Source organism: Oryctolagus cuniculus, chromosome 10 (assembly GCF_964237555.1).
Source record: "Oryctolagus cuniculus chromosome 10, mOryCun1.1, whole genome shotgun sequence".
Lineage (NCBI taxonomy): Eukaryota > Metazoa > Chordata > Mammalia > Lagomorpha > Leporidae > Oryctolagus > Oryctolagus cuniculus.
In genome coordinates, this window is record NC_091441.1 from 122486213 (window position 1) to 122513246 (window position 27034).

Consider the following 27034-nt stretch of genomic DNA (forward strand, 5'->3'; position numbering starts at 1 on the left):
AAAGTTCATAATTTGGGAAATACACGGGGAGTTCTTGCCAGTATAGACAATTAATTCATAATACTTACCAGAAATAGCAAGTTGTGGTTACTGATGCCGAGTTTCACATAGGATAAATGGTTAGAATAAAATGAAGATCAATATCTAAGAGCAATTTCCAAGTGTGTTTGGAATATTTGAACACCAACTCCTTGTAAGGAACCAGTGTTCAGTGCCAAGTAAAACAGAGGGACATGGATTCTGTCCAGTGCTGTACACAGAATCCTGTCCAGTGCTGTATACAGGATCCTGTCCAGTGCTGTATACAGGATCCTGTCCAGTGCTGTACACAGGATCCTGTCCAGTGCTGTACACAGGATCCTGTCCAGTGCTGTACACAGGACCATGTCCAGTGCTGTACACAGGATCCTGTCCAGTGCTGTACACAGGATCCTGTCCAGTGCTGTACACAGGATCCTGTCCAGTGCCGTATACAGGATCCTGTCCCTGTACACAGGATCCTGTCCAGTGCTGTATACAGGATCCTGTCCAGTGCCGTATACAGGATCCTGTCCAGTGCTGTACACAGGATCCTGTCCAGTGCTGTACACAGGATCCTGTCCCTGTACACAGGATCCTGTCCAGTGCTGTACACAGGATCCTGTCCAGTGCTGTACACAGGATCCTGTCCAGTGCTGGGAGTCCCAGCATTCCTGTTGGAGCGGCCTCAGCAGAGCACAACTGAGCCTGACGGCAGTGAGGGCGCTGACTCTACCCGAGCGGAGAGCAAAGGGCGGATGATGCCCAGGCTCCGGCGCCTGCAGCTTCCCGACATCGAACACTGTAGCGCATGCCCCAAGCAGCTCGCTCCGTCTGCAGGGGAGGCGCGAGGGAGCCCACGGCTCACGGGATGGGAGCAGCCTCTTTCTTTGATCTTAGATGCTATTCTGATGCCTGTTCTTTAAAAGCTGACTGCAAAGCTACAGTAATCAACACAGAGTAGCATTGGCCTAAAACAGACACAGAGACCACTGTAGCAGAATTGAGGGCTTTGATATAAACCCTGACTTTTTTGGCCAGTGGATTTCCCATGAAAGTGTCAAGACCATCCCATCAGGAAGCAGCAGTCTCTTCAACACAGGTTTCTGGGACAAACAGATGGACAAGAATGATGCTAAAAATTCCTTCTTTTGAATGAATACCTCAACACATTAAAATTACTAATTCAAAGGGAGTCAGAACCACACAACTCTTAGAAGAACACACAGGAGTGAATTTTGGTGACCTTGACTGGGCAGCACTAGGTCATGGTTTCTTAGATAGGATGTCAAGGGCACCGCAGTGGAAGCAAACGTACGTATGCTGGATTTCATGAACATAAAACCTCAGACACCAACAAGGAAGGGAAAAACCGCCTATAAAGAGGGGAAGATACTTGCAAATCATAAAGTGACAAGGGACTTGTATTAGGAACACAGAAAGAAATATCACACTTCTACAATGAAAACATGCGTAATTCCTCTGAGATGGGCGAAACAGCTGAGCAGACGCGTTTCTGAAGAGGCGGGACAGCTAGGAATGCTCCGTGAGGAGTTGTCAGGGTCCTCAGCCAGCGCGGACTCAAGGCAACCAGCCACCAGGAGCTCCCACCTCACTGGGAAACTGGCAAAACAGGAAAGGCAGGCGTCAGCAGAGTGAGCTGGAAAGCTGGAGCCTTCGCTCAGCTGGTGGGACTGAGAGGATGCAGTCCATTTGCAAAGCAATTTGGCTGTTGCTGGAAGTCTTAAACACAGAGTGACCACTCGGGGCAGCCATTCCACGCGCGAGAACCTGCTGCCCAGAAACGCAAACATACGGTCACGTGGAAACCTGGAAGCGAGCGTGTTCAGAGCAGGATTATTCAGCCAAGAAGCCCGAACAGCACAAACCTCCACCAACTGACGGATGGACGACTACGGTGCTTTATCTGCACAGACGCCGCACAGGGTGAGCCCTGGTGCGTGCTGTGACGCGAGTGGATTCTGATCACACTCGCTAAGCGGGAGAAACACTGATCGATTACGATGCAATCAGTATGACGTGTCCAGCACAGGACAGTCCAGCGGGACAGGAAGTCGAGGGCTGGTCGTCAGGGCTGCAGGGACGAGTGCACACAGGCATCTCTGCAGAGTGATGAGAACGGACTGACCCTGGTGATGCTGAGCGACTGTGAGAAAACCAAGCATCAGCGAATGCACACATTAACTAGTGCACTGTAGGCGCGGGGCACACCTTAAGAGAACTGTTAGATACAAAAAAAAAAAAAAAAAAAAAAAAGTATGGCACTGAGGTACGAAGCAGCAGTTCTTTAATGAATTTCCCTGGGTGAAAGAGAAACGCTATACTGAACTTAGCTTATTTCTTGCAGGGCAAGTCTCAAGTTTTGGAAGTGTAAAAAAAAGGAATTTGTTCAAAGAAACAGAACACGTAAGAGGAAACGTGACGGGTGAGGGTCACGGCGCTTCTGCTTCTCTTCCGCTTCCCGCGGCCCCACTCGCTCACCTCCGCTTACTCCACAATCACACACGCATTCCTCCCTTCCCGAACCCACATTTGCAAAAAGTGGGAGAAAGTCGTCACTGGGCCTGAGAACCAGAGAATCCACGGGTCGCCTTTGCCTTCACTGAATGCAGCTGTTAGAGGGTTATTTAAAGGGGTCTTCAGGGCACAGCTTGTCTGAGCTTTGCTACACTGAGCTAACAGACTGGTCACTGCACAGACGGCATCAGTCTGGGGTGAAGGGACCACTGCCAATGGCTCTGAAGGTGGCCGTGTTTAGGAGCAGGTGCGTCCCTGGCCGTAACTAGTGTGTGCCCTAAATTCCTGTTTCCAGGACGACTTCCCGCCTGCAGTGCCGTCCATGCAGGGTCTGGCGGTGGACAGAGCTTCCTGTCTGGATGGAGCAACGTGTAATTCCATCCCTGGAAAACACTCAAGCGTCTTGTCACAGTGCTCTGGAATCGAGGTCTAACCTGCGGCCCCGCAGCACCGAGTTCTCCGGGTCAGCGGGAGGTGAGCGGCCTGCCCACCCCCCCTCCGCCTTGGGACGGCACTGAGAAGCGGGGGGCGCGTCTCGCCAGCGTGGGGGCTCTCAGCTAGGAGCATCACCAGTGGACGCAGCAATGCCTGGACTGGAGCGCAGCGGCTCGGACACTCTACGTGTGAACATAAGCGGCTTGGAGGGCTGTGGAGGGCCAGACGAGGGACCGGACCCAGGGAAGGAGACGCAGCACTGGAAGCAGTCAGAGGGGGCTCTGGCCACCGCTGTGTGGGAATCAGGGCCGCACTGCCCGAGGGAGAGGGGCCGGCCAGCCTGCTCAGAGGGGCCCTGCAGAGTTCCCGCACCCGAGCCCAGCAGACAGGGGGCGCTCTGTGCATGTCTGCAGCTACTGTGCTCATCATCTGCGCACCTGCCAGGTTACAAAGGTCCAAACCCGGCTCCGCCCTCGGGGGAGGCACAGCGGACACTGCGCCGCGTGGCAGCCCAGTCTCCCCAGCCTCTCGCCCTAACGCGGGGCAGTCACCCAAACACCTCATTTCCTCTCATGCCCCACGTGGATTTACTGCTGTTCTTCCAAGAGAGAAAGGACAGGAATCGGGCGAGTGTTGGCCAGCTCACGGCCGCATCAGCCACTCAGTGGCTTGAAACAGCCCCTCCTCCTCACCCAGTGCTGGAGGCGGCGCCTGAGCCCCCGGTGCCCACGGTGCCCCTCCACAGGGTGGGGAGGCAGCTCTCCGCCTCGGCCTCCCCTCTGCCCTCTCCGTCTCTGAACAGGACACTGGTCCATGGATCCAGGGGCCCCTCGGATCATCCTGGGTCAACTCCTCTTCACACTCCAGGCTTAAAAACACCTGGAGAAATGCTTTTCCAACTCAGGTGGCATCCCATTCTCCCGGGAGGCATTCCTGGGGGCTACTGTGGGCGCTGTGAGGGCTGCTGAACCCCGAAGCCAAGGCCACGCAGCGGGCGGCCAGTGAGCAGCAGGAACAGGTCCTTCTCAGTTCTGGGGACTGGAGGCCAAGGCCAAGCTGCCGACAGACCTCCTGTCCAGGGAGGGTCACACCCCGGCCACTCTGTCCACATACGACAGAAGGCACAGGGAGCTCCCGGAAATTCTCTTCTTCGGGCACGAATGCCCACAGCCGCTCCTGACACATCGCGAGGGGGCAGGTTTGGACACAGGAGTTTTGGAGGGACAGGGACATTTCTCCTTCAGCTGTCGGCTCGGCTGCTGCAGCTGCTGACCGGATTTCCGACTCCCCACAAGGAGGCGTACGTGTGTGCACACACCACCCAGCTTTTCAGGAGGAAGACCCGCAGGGACAAGCAGGGTACAGGGTCCTCCCCTCTCCTTGGACTGCGTGCATCCCTGAACCTCGACCCAGACCTCAGTGTCTAAGGCCGAAACTTGAGAAGTAACCAACATTACTTAAATAGCTGTTGCCTGAATGATCAGTTCCCAACAGTAAAACAAGTGCACTGTTTTAGTAACTTCTGTTCTACAGAAATTAAAATATTCATGTTCTCGAATCTCCGGTTGTTCTCTCAGAAGGCCTCTCCAGGGAAGCTTGAGTGATCGGTTCTTGGTGGTTTTCAGATAAAGTCTACACCTCATTGGCTCTCTCACTCTGTCCATCATGAGGAGCTCAAACCAGTCCACGGAACCGCTCCGTGGGCTGCACAGCATGACCCGAGAACCGTAACTAACCGACACCTCTGCTTTAACACTTCAGTGCGCATTCTCAAATTTCCAACACAGACGGGCGGTCACCGTTCACGTCTTCCTGTTCCAAATGTGGTGGCAGAAACTACCTATCCACAGCATTACTGCAAGAATTCTGCAATTTTTGATTCGCATTCTTTTAACTGTTCACATGAAAAATGTTTACATTTTAATTGAAGATCAAAGCCTTCTATTGATAAATGTTTTCAGTTTTGACATCCAAGTATTGGATAAAAGTTGATTCACTTTTAATTGATGTAAATGCTCATAAATTATTTATCCAGACAGTCATATATCAATATTTTATTGCTCGAGACGCAGAAGCCCGCCCACTTAGGGGCCTAATTAAGAGTCAGCTAAGCCAGGCACAGGTTTGGTCACCTATCAAAGTCCCAGCTGTCATTCTGAATGAGAGCACATTTCACTTGTTGGCTCTAGAGGGTGAGCAACAAATAACGGAGAACTGCAGGCGACAGGAGCACCCATCAGGCCTGGAAGTCCAGTTCGCCAGAAGGGCCCACTGCAGATACAGGGCCACACTCCATTTACTTCCTTTTCCGCCTCCACTGCCGCGGCGCTGGCAGAGTGTGTCCCAGGTAGGAACCCAGACGAGCCTCACGCAGTGAGTTAGGAGCGTCTTCTCCAGTACGGCTGTCTGGCTGCTGTGTTCATCTGAGAGGTCCATCCTAAGCAATGCTGGCTGACACTTCACGGACGCAGCAGAATGAAGGCGGCCTCCGGATGGAGCGGTCTCTCGAATGACTTCACACGCAGGAGACAGAGCCCAGGGTCACGGGGAGGACAGCACGGATGGACTCTGGTACCCAAGGCCTCCCTCCGCTTCATCAGCGCCATTCCTCCTCCAGGTTCAGCCTCCCCCTTCCACCTTCTTCCCACAGCTCGGGCCAGGAGGGAGACGGCAGGTGCACCCGGTGTTGGAGTTCAGATTCCTTCCCCATCTGAAGCGAAGTCTCCCAGAAGCCAGCAAGGCCTGGGCACAGCTGAGGCCCTCCTCCAGAGACCGCCAGCTCGCCGTGGCCGTGACAACGCCAGCCTCCCTCCAGCAGGTGGGGAACTCGGCTTTGCGGCTGATGGAACCCTACCACGTGCAATCTGGAAGGTACCTTTGGGTGACTGATCACCGCCCAGCAGAACCCCAGATGACGAATAGCAGAGAGGTTTTGTTTGGCGGGTCTGAACTGTGATACAACGGCCGAACTTCCAAGCAGAAGGCCCCAAACAGCGTTTATGGAGCAACCACTCTGTCAGGCTAAAATCCACAGTTAGGAGATGATTCTCTGGGAAGCTCTTCACAGTAATCGCCATTTAAAGTGTGTCTTTCCCACACGTAGGGGAGCAACGATATGGGTGTGAGAAACCTACAATAATATGTCATTTACTGCTTGGGGACGAACCACTTAACCGCCCACAGTCATTACCATAAAATATCAACGTTCAGGATGCTTTACAGCCAACTTGCAACAAGCTGGAAATTTGCATCTTAACTTTTAGAGCGGAAATATTGTTATTAATTATTCTCATTATGGAACCTGAAACCAATTATATTAAAATTAGAGACACAAATACATGCATAATTCTGGTATGCAGCATCGTGCTTTTACAGGCTAGCTGTAAATCAACAGTGTGATGGCATCGAGAATGCCCGTAACTAAAAAATTAGACAAAAGCATCGAGATGGATGCGCCATGTGATAGGTGGTAAATGCAATGGAAAATCAAAGCCTGCGCCTGCTAAGGCCTCATACCATCGGCCACCCAAATCCAGGGCTGGCTCAGGAACTCCACTGCGGATCTTGAAGACCCCTAGGGGAATGACACAAGTAAACTCATTAACAGGCACCTGTGCAGGTGCTGGGGGCCACGTTCCCAGGGGGGGCCCTCTGTCCACAGCCGTCTCCTGGGTGAATGTCACTCATTTCCCTCGTCTTCATCCTCTTCTCTTAGAAAATACAGATCGTGTCGGGACTCCCTTGGATTACACTGGGAACTCAACTGGATGACGCTTCCCAAGGGCCAACGTGGAGCAATCAAGCGTGCAGGAGCCCAGACCGCGTGCCCGACACTGATCCAGGAGCTTTCCACGTCGGGACTGGGCAAAGTAGTTGGAGTTACTAAGCCAGCTTAAGGGTAAAGAAACGGAGGCAGGCAGAAGCGCCTTCTTCAGGGACACAGGGAGCTGCTGGGACACGGGGAATCTGGCTCCAGTGTGTGCTTCCAGCAGCTACACCTAGACTCTTAGGACACAGATTTAAAAACGTACTTGAGAGGCAGAGTTAGAGAGAGAGGTTTTCCATCCGCTGATTTACTCCCCAGATGGCCGCAACGGCCGGAGCTGCGCTGATCTGAAGCCAGGAGCCAGGAGCTTGTTCTGGGTCTCCCATGCAGACGCAGGGGCCCGCGTGCTTGGGCCCTCTTCCACTGCTCTCCCAGGCCATAGCAGAGAGCTGGATTGGAGGTGGAGCAGCCGAGTCTCAAACAGCGCCCACATGGGATGCCAGTGCCGCAGTGGAAGCTTGACCTACTATGCCACAGTGCCGGCCCCGACTATTCTTAACATAAAAATGGGGGACTGGGGCAAGTGTCGTGGCACAGCAGGCGAAGTTGCCATTCAGGACTTTGGCGTACATGGTGGAGTATAGGTTTGAGTCCTGGCGACTCTGCTTCCAGTCCAGCTTCCTGCTCATGTGCCTGGGAGTCAGTGGATGGCAGCTCAACTACTGGGGATCCTGTCACCCACATGGACAACTGGGATAGAATTCCCAGCTCCTGATTAGGCCTGGCCCATACCCAGCTGTTGGACCTATCTGGTGAGTGAACCAAGGGACACGAGATCTCTCTGTCTCGTCTGTCTTTCCTTCTCTGCTTCACTCTGCCTTTTAAATACATAAATAAATAAATGAATAAATAAATAAATGGCAGACCAGAGGGGAGAGAGAGTAGGGGCAGGCTCTGTGGCTACAGTGTGAAGCCTCTGCCTGTGCTGCTGGCATCCCCTGTGGGCACTGGTTTGAGACCCGGCTGCTCTACTTCAGGTCCAGCTCCCTGCTAATGTGCCGGGGAAAGCAGTGAGGGAAGGCCCAGGCACCGGGGCCCCTGCACCCACGTCCAAGACCCTGGAGAAGCTCTCCTACTCTCTTTGTAACACTTCCAACAATTTTAAAAAGAAAGCAGAAACCAAGGAGGGAGAGGAACATGGAGTGGCAGCCACTCCGTGCCTCACTTAGGCTGGGAATCAGCTGAGGTCTGGCTTGTGCCTTAGAACCTGCCTTTCAGGGCAACTCTAGGGGGTAAGGGTGCCGGCGGGAGCCTGCACTGCAGAGACATCGCAGGGCACGGGGTGAGACTCACACCGGGAAGATCCTGTTACACCTCTGCTTCAGCCACCTGGCACCCGAGCATCCCACAGGGGCAGGTGTGTGGCATACGGTGAAGATGCTGTGTGGGACACTCTGCCCCACATCAGAGTGTGCCTGGTCCTGTGTCTCGGCTCAGCTCCATATTCCAGCTGCCGGCTAATGCGTACCCTGGGAGGCAGCTTGGGTCCCTGCCACACCCATGGGAGACAAGGACTGAGTTGCTCCAGGCTCCTGACACTGAAGGGGCCTGATTCTAGCTATTGTGGGCATGTGGGGAGTGAGCCAGGGGACAGAAGAGCTCTCTGGGTTTGTCTCTGTTTTTCTCTGTTGCTGTGTCTTTCAATTCAATAAATAGTAAGTAAATAAATCTTTATAAAAATAGGGATTTGTATCTTCTGGGAATAGAACTGAGTGTTAGAATTTACTTTCAAAAGATACAGCCCATGGCGCTCTCTCAGAGACATACCACTCTGTGGAGGGCTGTGCAGGGACTCTCGTGCAGGGTTAGGTGCAGGCTGCTGGGCTGGGGAGGGTGCAGCCAGGGTGCCGGGCCCTGCCCTGCATTCCACACAGGCAGCCCCTGGTTAAGCTGTGCAGATCATGAGTGAAATCTCTTCCACTCCCAGCCTTGCCTCCCGATTCTGCAGTCTACGGAAGAGTATGGGGGCATCCAACTGGCTCCTCCTCAGCAGAGTGCATGAGGGGGTGGAATGAGAAGGACATGCCAAGATGGCCGCTGGCAAGCAAGCGTCAGTTACTGAGGAATGGCTTTGGAAACCACCTGGCAACACATCCTGCCTGGCAACAGGCTGTGATTGGTTGGGGCATAGACCGCCCCTTGACTGGATTGGCTGCCTTGGCTATATAAGCTGCTGCACCAACTGAAATAAACGAGTCTGCGGGCTGCTCACCTCAAGCCTGCTTTCACCCTACTCCCGGGGTCTGTGTGGTGACTCCGCGCCTCTGCCCCCACCACACTCCTCCTCTCAGAACGAATCTACATCAACATGGGGGCTGGAGAGAAAGGCCTGTTAGGACGACCTTGAACTCAGGGCTTCATCACACATGAGACTCAAGACATCGGCACTCACTGCTTACCCAGCCAATCCCTCGACAGCCGTTATTCCAAGTCCACCAAGCACTGGCAAATCAGGAAAGCAGAGGTGCAGCTCCAGGCTGTGCACAGAAGGGCTGAGTGATGGGGGGCAGACGCACTGGTAGAGGGCTGGGGAAAGTGAGCGCAGGGCAGATGATTTCATACCAAGGGGAATGAGGAATAAAACACACTGCATACCATGTTATGATAATGTGACGACATCCTCGCCTCACAGGGAGGGACTTCATTTAGGCCAGGCCTGCTCAACCCAAGCAAGGTGTCCCCGGAGCATGTGGGCACTGGCTGGAGAGGGAGGAACAGGTTTCAGAAGCAGTTTTTCCAGTGAGCTGGAGATTTTGCCTACGTGAATCAGTTCACTTTAAAAATGATAAATGCAAAAGTTCCCAAATTCTATCCACAAAAGCAACCTGAACCTGCTCTGTAACAATCTGGAGAGGAGCAGACAGTCCTGTAAGACTGTCCTAAGGATACCATCAGGTAAAGTATGGAACTGAAGATGAAGGGGAGGGACAGGAAGTGCCTGTGGCATGGCACGGGGAGACGGGGGTGGGGTGCTCCCCTGGGGCCACACACCTGCTGAGAACCAAGGGTCTGCAGGAGGCAGCCAGGGGCAAGGGAGGGAGAAGCTCCCCAGGCAGCGGGGCCACAGGGCAGGCCCGGCTCAAAGGCAGTTTGTCACCTTAGAGAAATCAGCATGAGACCATGGGAATGAATGTGAGATTTATTCCAAGTGCAGGAGACGGCATAAAACAGGAAAGCAGAGTGATCTAATTTCTATTTTGAAAAGATAACTCTGGCTGTTTTACGACAAAGGGGGTAGAGCCGGGCAGGGACTGGTAAGTCATAGTCACAACTTGCCAACCGCCACCGGGCACCCAGCAAACCTCACTGCTCCAAGAGCAGGCAGGGCAAAGGGGTCCACTCACAGTGCACGGGGCTGGATTTTTTTTTTTTTTTTGACAGGCAAAGTGGACAGTGAGAGAGAGAGAGAGAGAGAAAGGTCTTCCTTTGCCGTTGGTTCACCCTCCAATGGCCGCCGCAGCCGGCACACCACGCTGATCCGATGGCAGGAGGCAGGTGCTTCTCCTGGTCTCCCATGGGGTGCAGGGCCCAAGCACTTGGGCCATCCTCCACTGCACTCCTGGGCCAGAGCAGAGAGCTGGCCTGGAAGAGGGGCAACCGGGACAGAATCCGGTGCCCCGACCGGGACTAGAACCTGGTGTGCTGGCGCCTCAAGGCAGAGGATTAGCCTAATGAGCTGCGGCGCCGGCCAGCGGGGCTGGATTTTTAGCTGGGTGAACAAGAATGTACAAACAATACTGACGTAAAGGCATAATCTCATCGTAGCAGGGCTCTGGCCCTCCTGGCCCACTTGTCAGGTAGTTATGTGGAAGGAGACACACTTATCCAATTTTCTATTGACACTAAACTACGAGGACAATCAATAAGTCAGATAGAAAAAAAAAAAGATTTAAAACAATTTTAAATGTGATGGAACAAGGGGTCACAGTTCAGAAGGTGAATTTAATAGGGACAGATACGATCGTCGGAATTTAGGTTAACAAAAGAACATGTCTGGGTAGGTCTGGATTAACAGCAATCCATGAAAAGTCAAGTCTTGGATTTCACATGACTACAAGGTTACAGTGAGAGACTGGCGTTCTAAAATTGAGTGTGATTTCTCAGCTGTGTTGATCATGGGATAATACTATTTGCAGCAACAGTCCAAAGGTCGGGACAGCAGCATGGCATTGCACACGTTCTGCAGAGACACAGCAGGAGTGATGAGCTAAGGGAATGCAGTGGGCTGGGAAGACCCTGCAGGTGACGTCGAGAACTTGAAGAAGGACCTGACAGGTTCCGGGTATCTGAAGCCTGACAAGTCCCAAAGACGGAAGTGGGAGTGCAGGCGGTGGAGACAGAGATACCTGGCTCCACATCAAGGAAGAGATGCCGGGTCTGTTCTGGAACTACAACCACCCACGGTGCATCGGGGGTTCTGTACGAGCAGCTGACCCCTCTGTCACCAGCAGTCCCGTCAGGCATGGAAGGGAGGGAGGCTGAAATGCACACGCAAGGAGGCTCACACAGCCTGTGCCTGTGGCTGACCACTGAGAGACCAGGGCACAGCCTGTGCCTGTGGCTGACCACTGAGAGACCAGGGCACAGCCTGCACTTCTGGCTGCACACGCAAGGAGGCTCACACAGCCTGTGCCTGTGGCTGACCACTGTGAGACCAGGGCACAGCCTGCGCCTCTAGCTGACCACTGTGAGACCAGGGCACAGCCTGCGCCTGTGGCTGACCCACTGTGAGACCAGGGCACAGCCTGCGCCTCTGGCTGACCACTGAGAGACCAGGGCACAGCCTGCACCTCTAGCTGACCACTGTGAGACCAGGGCACAGCCTGCGCCTCTGGCTGACCACTGAGAGACCAGGGTACAGCCTGCGCCTCTGGCTGACCACTGAGAGACCAGGGCACAGCCTGCGCCTCTGGCTGACCACTGAGAGACCAGGGCACAGCCTGCGCCACTGGCTGACCACTGAGAGACCAGGGCACAGCCTGCGCCTGTGGCCGACCCACTGTGAGACCACTGGCAGGGTCTTAGGCCAGACCGTTCTGTTTAAACGATGGTTTTTGAATAGGAGACTTTGAGGTTCCTGGAAGTAAAAACGCCTGGACTTTTACAGGATCACTTGAGGCTGCTAATTCATTTGTTCAGTGTAAGTTAGAAACAAAGACAGGTAATGCTATATCAATCTCCACTTTGTCATAGATGTTGTTCAACATTTCCTACACCATGAACTCCAAAATCCAAAGAATTACAAGACTTATTGAATACTGAGATTTTTTCGACTCACGATTCAGTGATTATTCCCCAAGCCAAATGTTTCAAGGTTCATTTGTCATAATTAAAAACTAAGCGCAGATATTAGAGCCGCATGGCACCAAGAGAAATAAACACGCTGGTTCTGGAGCACTCAGACACACTGCGCACACCTGAGGTCACTCAGGCGCCCGCTCGGAGACATTCACAAACAGAGTGATCCCGGGATCCCATAAACACGTAATACCCAGAAAATTCATTTCTCAGCTAACAGAAACGCCACCGAACAGCAGCAACAGATTAAACACTAGATATTAGGTATATTTGATGTGGAGTCCCAGAGAGGATTCTGTTAATGAGAATATTCCACAATGCTACTGCCAACAGACATAGTAATGATGACACCGCCGGCATCAGTGCTCTGCTTGGGAGCTGAGACATGGCAAGAGGAGACGCGTGATGACTTGCGGATGCCCAGCCCTGAAAACATGGCCGCAGACAACCCGCACAGGCATCTGCACTCAAATCCACTCAACGCTCTTCCCGCGGATTGCACTTGCAACTTAGCTCCGAGTTCCACTTTCTCTCAAGTATTCATGGATGTTTATTACACAGTGGTCATACGTGATGGCACTTTCTTAAATGCTTTACACCAGAAATATTAAATGTAATACCTTGACTCTGTTTTTTCTTATAATTTTAGCAGTTTTAAATTTTTTTTCTATCCCATGAAATGAGGGAAAAATTACAAAATTATAGTAATAATTGATTACTGATTTTTCCCCCAACTCACAGTACCTGTCATACTCTAGATGTACTAATCAAAGTGCTGCTCTTACTACGACTGAGTGACTGGCAGTTTAGCTACTTGCTTATACATCTTCCATTTAAAATGGGCATATGGCAATTTTTGTGTACATAAATGTATACATATGCAAATTCCATGGTATATGAATTTATGTGTACACAAAGCATCAAAACCAAACCCCCTCAATCCTTAGGACAGCAGAAGCACACATCTCGCCACGCACATCTGCAATTTATCCTACAAAGAAGACAGCCCCTAAATATGTAAAAAAAAAAAAAAAAGAAATCATATAACAAATTAAAATGCTTGGTTTTTGAAAAGAAAGTCTTCTAAAGGCATGAACACGCACAGTCCCACGTGCAGCATATCATCGCTACTCACAGGCAAACTGCAGCTTTGCTTCTCTGCTCACGACTGTTCCGAACGAGTTGGTTGCTATGCACTGGTACGTTCCAGCATCTTGGGTCTTATTGGGGTTATTGATCAACAGACTGCCTTCCACAACACTGTAGCGGAAATCCATACCAATGTCAACATCTGTTCCATTTAACTTCCACCTAAAGTGTAAAAACGCCAGAAGATAAAGCCTTGTAATATTAGTCAATATTTCAGGATTGTCTAAAATATCTAAAAACTACAAATCATCAGTGACATTTTTTAAAGCGTGACAAAAAATAAAGCATAAGAAACACACCCAGTACCTGCGGCGTCTTACACACGGATGGACGGAACACGTCCTGTAATGTGTGAGCTACTGAAACCACGGCTCCTGCTCTGGGCCTACTTACGAAGCCAGAGCCCTTCATCGGGGGCCGGGGTGGTTTCCCACTGCGTGTGCAGCTGTCTCCGAACAGGGCTCCTCAGTGAAAAGCCGCTTCGATAGCCTGTGGTCCTGCTTCAGTGGGTCCTACAGGTGGCAGAAGGAGAGACTGCGCCGTAGGATGAAACGCAGCACGGCTGCTTGGCTCCGACGCCTGATGGGACTGAAGCGCTGACTGCGAGGTGGAGGGGCTCCATAGACCTGCAGTGCAAGGGGGGGCCAGCCTGCCGCACCCGGGTTCCACTTGGAAGATCTTGGCCACGGGAGCTCAGACGCCAGCAAGCTGCAGCCGGGGCCATCAGGGAACTGAGAAAGACAGGGCTTGGCTCCCTTCTGAGCATTTGCTGCGGTCACTTCTGTGTCTGACCGTTTAGCCCGACAGGTGAGTTTCCGTGGGATCGATCCATTTCAACAGCCAGCCCCCAGTAACAGCACTGACCTTCTGAGCTCTGCTTTTACAGCTTACGCTGCTCAGAGTGAGGGCTCATGCCAACCCCATCTCCTTCCAGGGAGTCTCCTGAATTCCTAGGAACTTTGAGCTCAGAAAATGGCATGACCCTCTTATGTTTTATTCCCACTCCTCGAAAATCCTCCACGGAGCATTGGTCATGAAGACACCATGGCTGGAGCTTACAAAGTGTCAAGAGTGGTGCAACAGCGATCACACCGGGAGACCAAAAAACAAACAAACAAACAAACAAACAAAAAAACAAAACAAAACAAAAAGAGGGACGCTACAGCAGAAGGGGAACTGCCTCCAGGCAGCAGCAGGAAGCCCATTTACCTCAAATGGTACAATCACCACGTCAGCGCATGCATGCGTGTGTATGTCAGCACACGCACATGTGTGCATGTCAGCACATGCATGCATGCGCCCAGAAGCCCTGTGTGTCCTCAGGGTGTCCTGGCTGTGTGTGCACGACAGAAACACGCAGTCACTTTCAAGACTTCAGGCATCTAGTATCAGCAAACGGCAACACACGAAGACCTGAGCTTGCTTTCTCCCAAGACCCCTTCTCCTGCTTCTGTCCATCTCAGGTGACAGGACTCCAAGGACACTGGCCTTGAAGTTCCTGGGAGAAGTTGATCAAGGCTCTGCTCCACCTGCCAGACGCTCCCTGCTCCTCTAAGGAGGAATTGTGCCTGCATCATTTTCAGCTCTCACGTCTGCCAGCTGGACGTTGACGCTCTCATCGGGTTCAGGAAGCGCTTGTTGAACCTGACTAAACGTTTACTTTTTCCTGAACAGCTGAGCCATGAAGCCTTTTACTACACAGTAGTGTAACAGCTCATGCTGGGTCACCTCTTTCTTTTTAAGATTATTTATTTATTTGAAAGTCAGAGTTACACCCAGAGAGAAGGAGAGGAAGATAGAGAGAGAGAGGTCTTCCGTCCGCTGGTTCACTCCCCAGTTGGCTGCAACAGTCGGAGCTGCACTGATCCGAAGCCAGGAGCTTCCTCCAGGTCTCCCACATGGGTGCAGGGGCCCATGGACCTGGGTCGTCCTCCACTGCCTTCCCAGGCCACAGCAGAGAGCTGGATGGTTAGTGGAGCAGCTGGGACCCGAACTGGTGCCCACAGGGGACACCGGGACTGCAGGCAGCGGCTTCACCCACTACGCTACAGCGCTGGCCCTCACATCTTTGTCTTTGAAATGTAACAATTCAGGAACAGGAGGGGTGGGTAAGGTGGGCCAGCAGGGGAAGACAGGGACACAGCTGTGTGTGCTTGTAAGCAGGTGAGGACTGGACACTGACAGCGCTCTCAGGCTCCACGGTAATTCTGTCCACTTTGACACGGACACGGGAGTGAGACGCGAGAGGACAGCGGGCTCCATTCCAGCAGCCACAAACACGTGGACCTCCACGACTCTGCCTCAGACATTCTTCTTTGGTCAGCTCATCACGTCTCGGCCGTAACTCCCTCTTCAGTGATACAAGGGCAACTCAATATGTCACATCTAAGGACTCAAAGAGGAAGCTCCAATACGATGCAAGTGGCGAGCTGAATATGGAATCCAGGGAGGGGCCGTGTGGCTCTTTAAAACCGTGGCTGGGGGACGTCGGCGAGGTTTCTGAGGGCTCTACACAGTCTACAGGACTCAGTGCAACCGAACCCCAGAGCACCAAGTCCAGGGATCAGCCTCATGGCCGGTTCTGGGACCGAGCGCTCTCCGAGGACTGCAGTCAAGTCTGTTACAAAGCCGCACCACAGCGCGGCCGCTGCTCCCTCCAATCGGAAGTGGGCTGCAATGAAGTCCTTATGCACTGCATACAGACGCATCCGGAAAACTCACAACGGACTTCCAGTGTCTGAGTATTTGTACACGAGTGCAGAGGCGACCGGCGAGTCCTGGACGTTGAGTTCTGCGCTGACTTCTCCCGTGCAGAACCTGACACAGACACGGGGAAGCTCTAGAGAGTTCCTTGCTGGGAAGCTGTCTAAGGGATTTGTAGAAAACCCGCTCTCTTTGCTAGCTGTTTCGGCTCGGCACTCAGGGAGAGGCAAGGCCTTTCCGACTTGAACTTTACTTCCATCCACCCAGCTGAGCGCTCCAGCCGGTGCCGGAGTGTTTCTTCTGCCTGCGAGGGATGCTGAGGGCACCGAGCAGGGTCAGACGCGTTCTTGGGGGACTCGCACGCGAGTGAAGCTGGCACAGTTCTAAGTTTCTTACGTTTTTCTGGGTCCGGGTCAATCCTTTCAAGATTGAGGGGCAGGAAGCAGTGAAAAGAGGAGGCTGGGTTGAGGGAACAGACTCAGCGGAGAGAGGTCAGCGGGGTCTCTGAGAGAGAGACCTGAAGAAGAGCAGCCCCAGGGAGAGCCCGCGTGGGAATCCCTCCCGCTCACGCCGGCCCCTCCGAGTCAGCCGGAGGAGGGAGGAGGTTCGGCCAGGAAGGTGGCTGAGGATTCCGGATCTCTCTCCTGCTCTGGCTCTCTCTTCGCTCCGGGGCACCAGCTTGCTGCTGCGTCACAGGAAAGCACAGAAGGGATTCGGGCAGGCAACAACGTGCCGTGCGATGACCTGCGAGTGTATCTGATTACACGTGGTCTCAGCTTTCCCTTGCAACCTTTAACAACTGAACAGGTTCCCGTTCCATTGCCTGTCTCAAATGACCAGGCAAACCCCTCTGTCTAGAAATACTCTGCTACAAAAGCAATGTTAATCAGAGGTCCCAGTTGGGAGAAAATGAAGCAGCGACCTGCCGAAGTCTGCGGCAAAATTTGTTTTCACGGGAGGGTAACAGCTGAATGTGCGTTTGGCAGGGAGCTGACAGTCGGGAGCGGAAACGCATTATTCTGGATCCTGTCTCCTTGGTCTCCTACATTGACCTCGACCGTGCAAAGCACTTCTGAATCTGATTCAGTCTTGAGTTGAGTATTATAGGGGACACCTATGCACCCTTGTTTGCTCCGGGTAGTGCCGGGCTCACCTTCTCTCCTGGAGGAACTGCTAACAGCGGCTGTCGCTCTCCAAGCTGTCCTGGTGGGCATGATAAATGCTATGCTCACCCTAATTACCGGGTCCACCAGGCAGCTGCAGGCTTTCTTTCTGGAATGCACTTCCCTTCCTTACCCATAAGGCCACTTTCCCGCCTCGGACAGCATCAAAGCACGAAGCCTTCCTGCATCCGCCCTCCTCATCCTGTGTCAGATGTCTCTGGTGTTTGGCCAAGACGCCCTAGAACCTGGCGTCTTCATGGATCTCCACACGGAACCCCAGCTTCCTCCGCAGTGAGGTGCTGGGCAAACTCTGCCGCCAGCCAAGCATGCTGTGGGTCACTAGCGTTTGAAGTCACCCAGGCGCTGCAGCTGGGGGCTGCAGGGGCACTGGGCTTCAACACTTGCCCAAACAACACAACTCTCGTCCTAGCCTGGACCCCTAAGTCCCAGCGTCCGTCCTAGCCTGGACCCCTAAGTCCTGGCGTCCATCCTAGCGTGGACCCCTAAGTCCCGGCGTCCGTCCTAGCCTGGACCCCTAAGTCCCAGCGTCCATCCTAGCGTGGACCCCTAAGTTCCGGCATCCATCCTAGCGTGGACCCCTAAGTCCCGGCGTCCGTCCTAGCGTGGACCCCTAAGTCCCGGCGTCCGTCCTAGCCTGGACCCCTAAGTCCCGGCGTCCATCCTAGCCTGGACCCGTAAGTCCCAGTATCCATCCTAGCGTGGACCCCTAAGTCCTGTGGTCGTCCTAGCGTGGAACCCTAAGTCCTGTGGTCGTCCTAGCGTGGACCCCTAAGTCCCGGCATCCATCCTAGCATGGACCCCTAAGTCCCGGCGTCTGTCCTAGCCTGGACCCCTAAGTCCTGGCGTCCATCCTAGCCTGGACCCGTAAGTCCTGGCGTCCATCCTAGCATGGACCCCTAAGTCCCGGCGTCCGCCCTAGCCTGGACCCCTAATTCCCGGCGTCCGCCCTAGCCTGGACCCCTAAGTCCCGGCGTCCGTCCTAGCCTGGACCCCTAAGTCCCGGCGTCCGTCCTAGCCTGGACCCCTAAGTCCCGGCGTCCGTCCTAGCCTGGACTCCTAAGTCCCGGCGTCCGTCCTAGCCTGGACCCCTAAGTCTTGGAGTCCGTCCTAGCCTGGACCCGTAAGTCCCGGCGTCCGTCCTAGCCTGGACCCCTAAGTCCCGGCGTCCGTCCTAGCGTGGGCCCCTAAGTCCCGGCGTCCGTCCTAGCGTGGGCCCCTAAGTCTTGGCGTCCGTCCTAGCCTGGACTCCTAAGTCCCGGCGTCCGTCCTAGCTTGGACCCCTAAGTCTTGGCGTCCGTCCTAGCCTGGACCCCTAAGTCCCGGCGTCCATCCTAGCATGGACCCCTAAGTCCCGGCGTCCGTCCTAGCCTGGACCCCTAAGTCCCGGCGTCTGTCCTAGCCTGGACCCCTAAGTCCTGTGGTCATCCTAGCCTGGGCCCCTAAGTCCTGTGGTCATCCTAGCGTGGGCCCCTAAGTCCCGGCGTCCGTCCTAGCCTGGACCCCTAAGTCCCGGCGTCCGTCCTAGCCTGGACCCCCAAAGTCCCGGCGTCCATCCTAGCCTGGACCCCTAATTCCCGGCGTCCGTCCTAGCCTGGACCCCTAAGTCCCGGCGTCCGTCCTAGCGTGGACCCCTAAGTCTTGGCGTCCGTCCTAGCCTGGACCCCTAAGTCCCGGCGTCCGTCCTAGCCTGGACCCCTAAGTCCCGGCGTCCGTCCTAGCGTGGACCCCTAAGTCTTGGCGTCCGTCCTAGCCTGGACTCCTAAGTCCCGGCGTCCGTCCTAGCCTGGACCCCTAAGTCCCAGCGTCCATCCTAGCGTGGACCCCTAAGTTCCGGCATCCATCCTAGCGTGGACCCCTAAGTCCCGGCGTCCGTCCTAGCCTGGACCCCTAAGTCCCGGCGTCCATCCTAGCCTGGACCCGTAAGTTCCAGTATCCATCCTAGCGTGGACCCCTAAGTCCTGTGGTCGTCCTAGCGTGGAACTCTAAGTCCTGTGGTCGTCCTAGCGTGGACCCCTAAGTCCCGGCATCCATCCTAGCATGGACCCCTAAGTCCCGGCGTCTGTCCTAGCCTGGACCCCTAAGTCCTGGCGTCCATCCTAGCCTGGACCCGTAAGTCCTGGCGTCCATCCTAGCATGGACCCCTAAGTCCCGGCATCCGCCCTAGCCTGGACTCCTAAGTCCCGGCGTCCGTCCTAGCATGGAACCCTAAGTCCCGGCGTCCGTCCTAGCATGGACCCCTAAGTCCCGGCGTCCGTCCTAGCCTGGACTCCTAAGTCCCGGCGTCCGTCCTAGCCTGGACCCCTAAGTCCTGGCGTCCGTCCTAGCGTGGACCCCTAAGTCCTGCGATCATCCTAGCCTGGGCCCCTAAGTCCTGTGGTCATCCTAGCATGGGCCCCTAAGTCCCGGCGTCCGTCCTAGCGTGGACCCCTAAGTCCCGGCGTCCGTCCTAGCCTGGACCCCCAAAGTCCCGAAGTCCGTCCTAGCCTGGACCCCTAAGTCCCGGCGTCCGTCCTAGCCTGGACCCCTAAGTCCCGGCGTCTGTCCTAGCCTGGACCCCTAAGTCCTGTGGTCATCCTAGCCTGGGCCCCTAAGTCCTGTGGTCATCCTAGCGTGGGCCCCTAATTCCCGGCGTCCGTCCTAGCCTGGACCCCTAAGTCCCGGCGTCCGCCCTAGCCTGGACCCCTAATTCCCGGCGTCCGTCCTAGCCTGGACCCCTAAGTCCCGGCGTCCGTCCTAGCCTGGACCCCTAATTCCCGGCGTCCGTCCTAGCGTGGACCCCTAAGTCTTGGCGTCCGTCCTAGCCTGGACTCCTAAGTCCCGGCGTCCGTCCTAGCCTGGACCCCTAAGTCTTGGCGTCCGTCCTAGCCTGGACCCGTAAGTCCCGGCGTCCATCCTAGCCTGGACCCCTAAGTCCCGGCGTCCATCCTAGCGTGGGCCCCTAAGTCCTGGCGTCCGTCCTAGCCTGGACCCCTAAGTCCCGGCGTCCGTCCTAGCCTGGACCCCTAAGTCCCGGCGTCCATCCTAGTGGGCCCCTAAGTCCCGGCGTCCGTCCTAACGTGGACCCCTAAGTCCCGGCGTCCATCCTAGCGTGGACCCCTAAGTCCCGGCGTCCGTCCTAGCGTGGACCCCCAAAGTCCCGGCGTCCGTCCTAGCCTGGACCCCTAAGTCCCGGCGTCCGTCCTAGCGTGGGCCCCTAAGTCCCGGCGTCCGTCCTAGCGTGGGCCCCTAAGTCTTGGCGTCCGTCCTAGCCTGGACTCCTAAGTCCCGGCATCCGTCCTAGCTTGGACCCCTAAGTCTTGGCGTCCGTCCTAGCCTGGACCCCTAAGTCCCGGCGTCCATCCTAGCATGGACCCCTAAGTCCCGGCGTCCGTCCTAGCCTGGACCCCTAAGTCCCGGCGTCTGTCCTAGCCTGGACCCCTAAGTCCTGTGGTCATCCTAGCCTGGGCCCCTAAGTCCTGTGGTCATCCTAGCGTGGGCCCCTAAGTCCCGGCGTCCGTCCTAGCCTGGACCCCTAAGTCCCGGCGTCCGTCCTAGCCTGGACCCCCAAAGTCCCGGCGTCCATCCTAGCCTGGACCCCTAATTCCCGGCGTCCGTCCTAGCCTGGACCCCTAAGTCCCGGCGTCCGTCCTAGCCTGGACCCCTAAGTCCCGGCGTCCGTCCCAGCGTGGACCCCTAAGTCTTGGCGTCCGTCCTAGCCTGGACCCCTAAGTCCCGGCGTCCGTCCTAGCGTGGACCCCTAAGTCTTGGCGTCCGTCCTAGCCTGGACTCCTAAGTCCCGGCGTCCGTCCTAGCCTGGACCCCTAAGTCTTGGCGTCCGTCCTAGCCTGGACCCGTAAGTCCCGGCGTCCATCCTAGCCTGGACCCCTAAGTCCCGGCGTCCATCCTAGCGTGGGCCCCTAAGTCCTGGCGTCCGTCCTAGCCTGGACCCCTAAGTCCCGGCGTCCGTCCTAGCCTGGACCCCTAAGTCCCGGCGTCCATCCTAGTGGGCCCCTAAGTCCCGGCGTCCGTCCTAGCGTGGACCCCCAAAGTCCCGGCGTCCATCCTAGCGTGGACCCCTAAGTCCCGGCGTCCGTCCTAGCGTGGACCCCCAAAGTCCCGGCGTCCGTCCTAGCCTGGACCCCTAAGTCCCGGCGTCCGTCCTAGCGTGGGCCCCTAAGTCCCGGCGTCCGTCCTAGCGTGGGCCCCTAAGTCTTGGCATCCGTCCTAGCCTGGACTCCTAAGTCCCGGCGTCCGTCCTAGCTTGGACCCCTAAGTCTTGGCGTCCGTCCTAGCCTGGACCCCTAAGTCCCGGCGTCCGTCCTAGCATGGACCCCTAAGTCCCGGCGTCCGTCCTAGCCTGGACCCCTAAGTCCCGGCGTCTGTCCTAGCCTGGACCCCTAAGTCCTGTGGTCATCCTAGCCTGGGCCCCTAAGTCCTGTGGTCATCCTAGCGTGGGCCCCTAAGTCCCGGCGTCCGTCCTAGCCTGGACCCCTAAGTCCCGGCGTCCGTCCTAGCCTGGACTCCTAAGTCCCGGCGTCCGTCCTAGCCTGGACCCCTAAGTCCCGGCGTCCGTCCTAGCCTGGACCCCTAAGTCCCGGCGTCCATCCTAGCGTGGGCCCCTAAGTCCTGGCGTCCGTCCTAGCCTGGACCCCTAAGTCCCGGCGTCCGTCCTAGCCTGGACCCCTAAGTCCCGGCGTCCGTCCTAGCCTGGACCCCTAAGTCCCGGCGTCCATCATAGCGTGGGCCCCTAAGTCCCGGCGTCCATCCTAACGTGGACCCCTAAGTCCCGGCGTCCATCCTAGCGTGGACCCCTAAGTCCCGGCGTCCGTCCTAGCCTGGACCCCCAAAGTCCCGGCGTCCATCCTAGCCTGGACCCCTAATTCCCGGCGTCCGTCCTAGCCTGGACCCCTAAGTCCCGGCGTCCATCCTAGCGTGGACCCCTAAGTCTTGGCGTCCGTCCTAGCCTGGACCCCTAAGTCCCGGCGTCCGTCCTAGCCTGGACCCCTAAGTCTTGGCGTCCGTCCTAGCCTGGACCCGTAAGTCCCGGCGTCCATCCTAGCCTGGACCCCTAAGTCCCGGCGTCTATCCTAGTGTGGGCCCCTAAGTCCCGGCGTCCGTCCTAACGTGGACCCCTAAGTCCCGGCGTCCATCCTAGCGTGGACCCCTAAGTCCCGGCGTCCGTCCTAGCGTGGACCCCCAAAGTCCCGGCGTCCGTCCTAGCCTGGACCCCTAAGTCCCGGCGTCCGTCCTAGCGTGGGCCCCTAAGTCCCGGCGTCCGTCCTAGCGTGGGCCCCTAAGTCCCGGCGTCCGTCCTAGCGTGGACCCCTAAGTCTTGGCGTCCGTCCTAGCCTGGACTCCTAAGTCCCGGCGTCCGTCCTAGCTTGGACCCCTAAGTCTTGGCGTCCGTCCTAGCCTGGACCCCTAAGTCCCGGCGTCCATCCTAGCATGGACCCCTAAGTCCCGGCGTCCGTCCTGCCTGGACCCCTAAGTCCCGGCGTCCGTCCTAGCCTGGACCCCTAAGTCCCGGCGTCCATCCTAGCGTGGGCCCCTAAGTCCCGGCGTCCGTCCTAGCGTGGACCCCTAATTCTTGGCGTCTGTCCTAGCGTGGACCCCTAAGTCCCGGCGTCCGTCCTAGCGTGGACTCCAGTTCAAGGCAGAGCTGCTGGGGTGGGGGGAACCTGCTTCTCTCCACGCCAGGGATGCGAGACTCGTGGGGCTTGAGGGCGGCTGACGGCAGGCTGCACGGATGGGGGATGCGGAACAGAAACTGACCGTGGAGACCCTCTCCCCTGGACTCTTGCCACCTGTTTGCAGCAAGCCCCCTCTGCCCCGTGCCTGCTTTGAGAAGCAGCGTCTTGGTTCGAATTCCACTGATGAATGCAGTCTCGCTGGACCGAGGATCTAGTCTCTGGTTTTTACCTGTGACTGTGTAGTGGCTCCTAGCCTTCCATTCAATCTGTCATTAAACCTGAACAGAGCTGTCTTTGTTAAGTCACACTCAAGCTACTAGGAGCAGGGAGGCCATGAGGATGTCTGAGAAAAAGTTATGTTGTCACAGCTTTCAAGTCACCTTGTCGACTCGCGTGGCGGCCACTCCCTTCCCGCGGCTGATTCAGTGTGAACCTTGGCTTTTCCACTGCTGCGCTTGCCTTGTGTTTCCACAGTTGTATTCATTGATTCAGAAGGCAGAGAGGAGACAGCCAGGGGTTGGCTCCCCAGAGGCACACCACGGGGAGGGTTGAGCTAGGCCTCAGGCGAGTGGCAGGGGTCCCACTGCCACCAACTGCTGGCCGGACCGGGACGCAGGTGCTGCAATATGGCGCACTCCTCTGCTGCACCCCTATCCGGCGACCCCACGGTTTCCCCTAGAGTTTCTGATGTGTCTGTGTCCTCAACAGGGTTCAGAGCACACGGTCCCCTCGACAGGGTTCAGAACACATGGCCCCTGCACACGGCTCATGGCCCCCTTTTGGCTGTGGACACTTGGAAAACAGCAGATGCCAGAAGGCCGCTCTGACCATCCTTGTGGTCCCAAGCCTCTACCCCACAGGAAGGCTGCCTTCTACCAGCCACGGGCGGGCAGTGCACCAGAGCAGATTCTGCACGGGCCCTGCTGAAGCCGCTGCCCCCACAGCGCAGCGACACAGCCTCAGGAAACCGGGCACCTGCAAGCCCGGTCCTTGGCCTCTTCCTCACACAGCCCCCGGCCACACAGAACCTGGTGCACTCTCCTGTCGAGCTGTCCCCTGGCCACTTAACTCTCACGCCCTCCGAAACCCACAAACGTCACGCAACGGCTCCTTCTTTGCTTCTGAATTTCACAGATAAGCAACGCCGCCGCCCGCTTTCTGCCGAGACGTGCCTGTTTGCTGGAGACCAGGTCCTTGTGTCCCCTCTGCAGGGCTGAGTGAGGCCGAGCTCGCTCCATGTCTCTGTTGCGGGGGTCGCTTGCAGGGACACAGGGGGCGATGCGGGCCCGCAGGTGCACTGCGCAGTCCTGTGCCCCTCAGCTTTCCTGGGAGCGCGGATGCTCCCATCCGCCTTTCCCGATCGCCTTCCCTCCAGTGGCCACCAAGCTCCTGTCCGCTCCCCGCTTCCAACATCGGGTCTGTTTCTGTCAGTCTGATGGTTGGAAAGAGCGTGGCACTTCAGTCCTAACATAGATTCCAGGTCACAGTGAGACTGTGTTCACTGCGCATTTGTTTTTCATTTTTTCCTAGAAGAACCTATTCCTGTATTTGCTAATGTTTCCATCATTGCTGGGCCATTGGTGTGCAGGAGTTTTCCAAATTTTCAAATGCTAATCCTTTACCAAGGAAAAGGGTCTTCTCCCCACGTGACCTTGAAATTCTGCTTATCTCAGGGCACTGCACTGAACGAAAGATCTCACTAGGAGGGCCGTTAGCTATCTTCTGACTTGCACTTTTTCTGTCTTATTTAAGAAATCTTTTCCTCCCTCAAGGTCAAGAATACACAACCCTATTTTCTTTTAGGAATGTGGGAAATGTTCTGTGTACCTGGGACTGATTTCTATGTGTGGCACGAGGTAGGCCTGCAATTTAATTTAATTTTTATTTTTATTTATTCATTTTGAAGATTTTATTATTTATTTGAGAGGTAGAGTTACAAAGAGAGAGAGAGACAGACAGACAGACAGACAGAGAGAAACGTCTTCCTTCCATTGGTTCACTCCCTAGATGGCCACAATGGCCAGAGCTGCGCCGATCTGAAGCCAGGAGCCAGGCGCTGCCTCCCAGTCTCCCATTTGGGTGCAGGGCCCAAGCACTTGGGCCATCCTCCACTGCCTTCCCAGACCGTGGCAGAGAGCTGGGTTGGAAGAGGAGCGGGAGGGACTAGAACCGGTGCCCATATGGGATGCTGGTGCCGCAGGCGGAGGATTAACCCGCCGCACCATGGCGTCGGCCCCTGATTTAATCTTCTTTACCACATGGATAACTCATTGCCAAGAAACCTCTTACTAATTTAGGTCAGTTAGCGCCACAGCTGCTGGCTGCTTCTATCGCCGACTGTGTTTTTCAGGTGGAGGAGGTGATGTCCGCTTCCTGTCCTCACTATCTGTTCTCACGTCAGCTCTTCTCCCAGGGACTTTCTCAAAATTCGTGGAAAATACAACTGAGAGCTGCGTTCATTTTGGCACAAACACCGACACCATGCGGGTTCTTCCTCATCTGCGTCTTCCATGGGCTTCTGGAGGATGCATTTCTAAAACTTTTTTGCATGCACCAACATAAAGCAATCTTCCAATTCCATTTTCCAAAACCTTCTGAAGTTTTCCCACATCCGGGTCACCTTACTCCGGCTCAGATGTATCTCACAGCATCTCCTCACGGGGCCTCCTGGAGTCCCCCTCTCTCTCCCTCTCCCTCTCCCTCTCTCTCTGCCTCTCCCCCTCCCTCCCTCTCTCTGCTTCTCCCCCTCCCTCTCCCCCTCCCTCCCTCTCTCTCTCTCCCTCTCTCTCTCTCTCCCCCTCTCTCCCTTTGCTTTCTCTCCCTCTCCCCCTCCCCCTCCTTCTCTCTTTCTCCCCCCCCCTCTCTCCCTCTCTGTCTCTCCCTCTCCCTCTCCTCCCACTCTCTGTCTCCCTCTCTCTCCCTCCCTCTCTTCCTCTCCCTCCCTCTCCCTCCACCCCCCTCCCTCTCTCTCCCTCTGTCTCTCTTGCTTCTCCTTGTCTCCTGCTGCTGCCTGGCTATGATTCTCCAGACCTGCGAGCAGTGACTGGGTCTCCTCTGCTGGCTCTCATCTGCTATTAAATTCCCCGGGGAGCTGGCGCTGTGGCACAGTGGGCTCAGCCTCTGCCTATGGTGCCAGCATCCCATGTGGGCATCGGACTGAGTCCCGGCTGCTCCTCTCCTGATCCAGCTCCCTGCTGTGTCGCGGGAGGGCAGTGGAGGACAGCCCAAGTCCTTGGGCCCCTGCAACTGCATGGGAGACCGAGAAGAAGCACCCGGCTCCTGGCTTCAGATCGGCGCAGCGGCCATCTGGGGAGTAAACAATGGAAGGAAGACCTTCCTCTCTGTCTCTACCTCTCTGTGTCTACAACTCTGCCTCTCAGGTAAATCAATAAATCTTAAAAAAAAAAAAAATAAAAAAGAACACTCAGGCCCCGACAGCTCTTGGCGAAGCAAGCTCACTGCTTGCTCACGTGTAGCCCAGCGATGCAGGGCTTGGGCCCGGGTGTCTCCAGGCAGCTCAGAGTCCAGGCTCTGTCTTGTGACCCCTCCCGGCGAGGTTTCCCAGGGCAACCCTGCCTTCTGCCCGCAGCTGAGTTCCCTGGGTCCCATGCGCACCCACTTTTAGACTCTGAGTGTTTCTCAGTCCCGGCCAGTTTCCTCACACCTTTGAACAAGGTGGGTTTGTTTGTTTCACTTGCAAACATTGTCCTGGGACTGTTAAGGTTTTCGGTGAGAGTCAATCGGATGTTCACTCCCCAGCACTGCCGGAAACACCAGGTGCATTCTGGGTTTCCACAGACCCCGGGGAGACCTCAGCTGGCCCTCTGAACACTCCCTGGGCGATGGGAGCGCTGAGGGGCGCCGCCTGCTGGGGGAGCACACACCGCCAGTCCACACACCTGATGAGAGGCTTGGGCGTCCCTTCAGCCTCACAGCTGAGCTTGACCTTCCTCTCCTCGGAGTCCAAAGGGAACATCACGTGACTGGGCTCCTGGACGAAAACTGGGCCGTGCAGCGCGCGGTCGTCTGAAACAAGAAGAGAAGCGGCCACGATGAAGACGGCCCTCCACACGGGCACCCAGGAAGCAAAGGGAGACTCCACGCAGGACGGCGACGCGTGGCAGATCCGGTGGGGCTCTCCCCAAGGACCCATCTCCTGCGGGTTCCCCGGAAGAGAAGGGGCGGCGCCCGCCTCCCTGCTGCCTGGCAGCTCC

General features: G+C 55.9%; 1 protein-coding gene across 7 annotated transcripts in view; it reads right to left on the reverse strand.

Moving 5' to 3' along the window:
- Window positions 1-27034, reverse strand: part of CNTN4 (contactin 4) — a 734964-nt gene that overhangs the window by 236707 nt on the left and 471223 nt on the right. For all 7 annotated transcript variants that reach the window (XM_051831896.2, XM_051831894.2, XM_051831892.2 and 4 more), the window contains 2 exons: window positions 26720-26846; window positions 13251-13426 (listed from right to left, as the gene is read on the reverse strand). In XM_051831896.2, the coding sequence (XP_051687856.2) occupies window positions 13251-13426; window positions 26720-26846 (303 nt within the window). The remainder of the gene's footprint in view (window positions 1-13250; window positions 13427-26719; window positions 26847-27034) is intronic.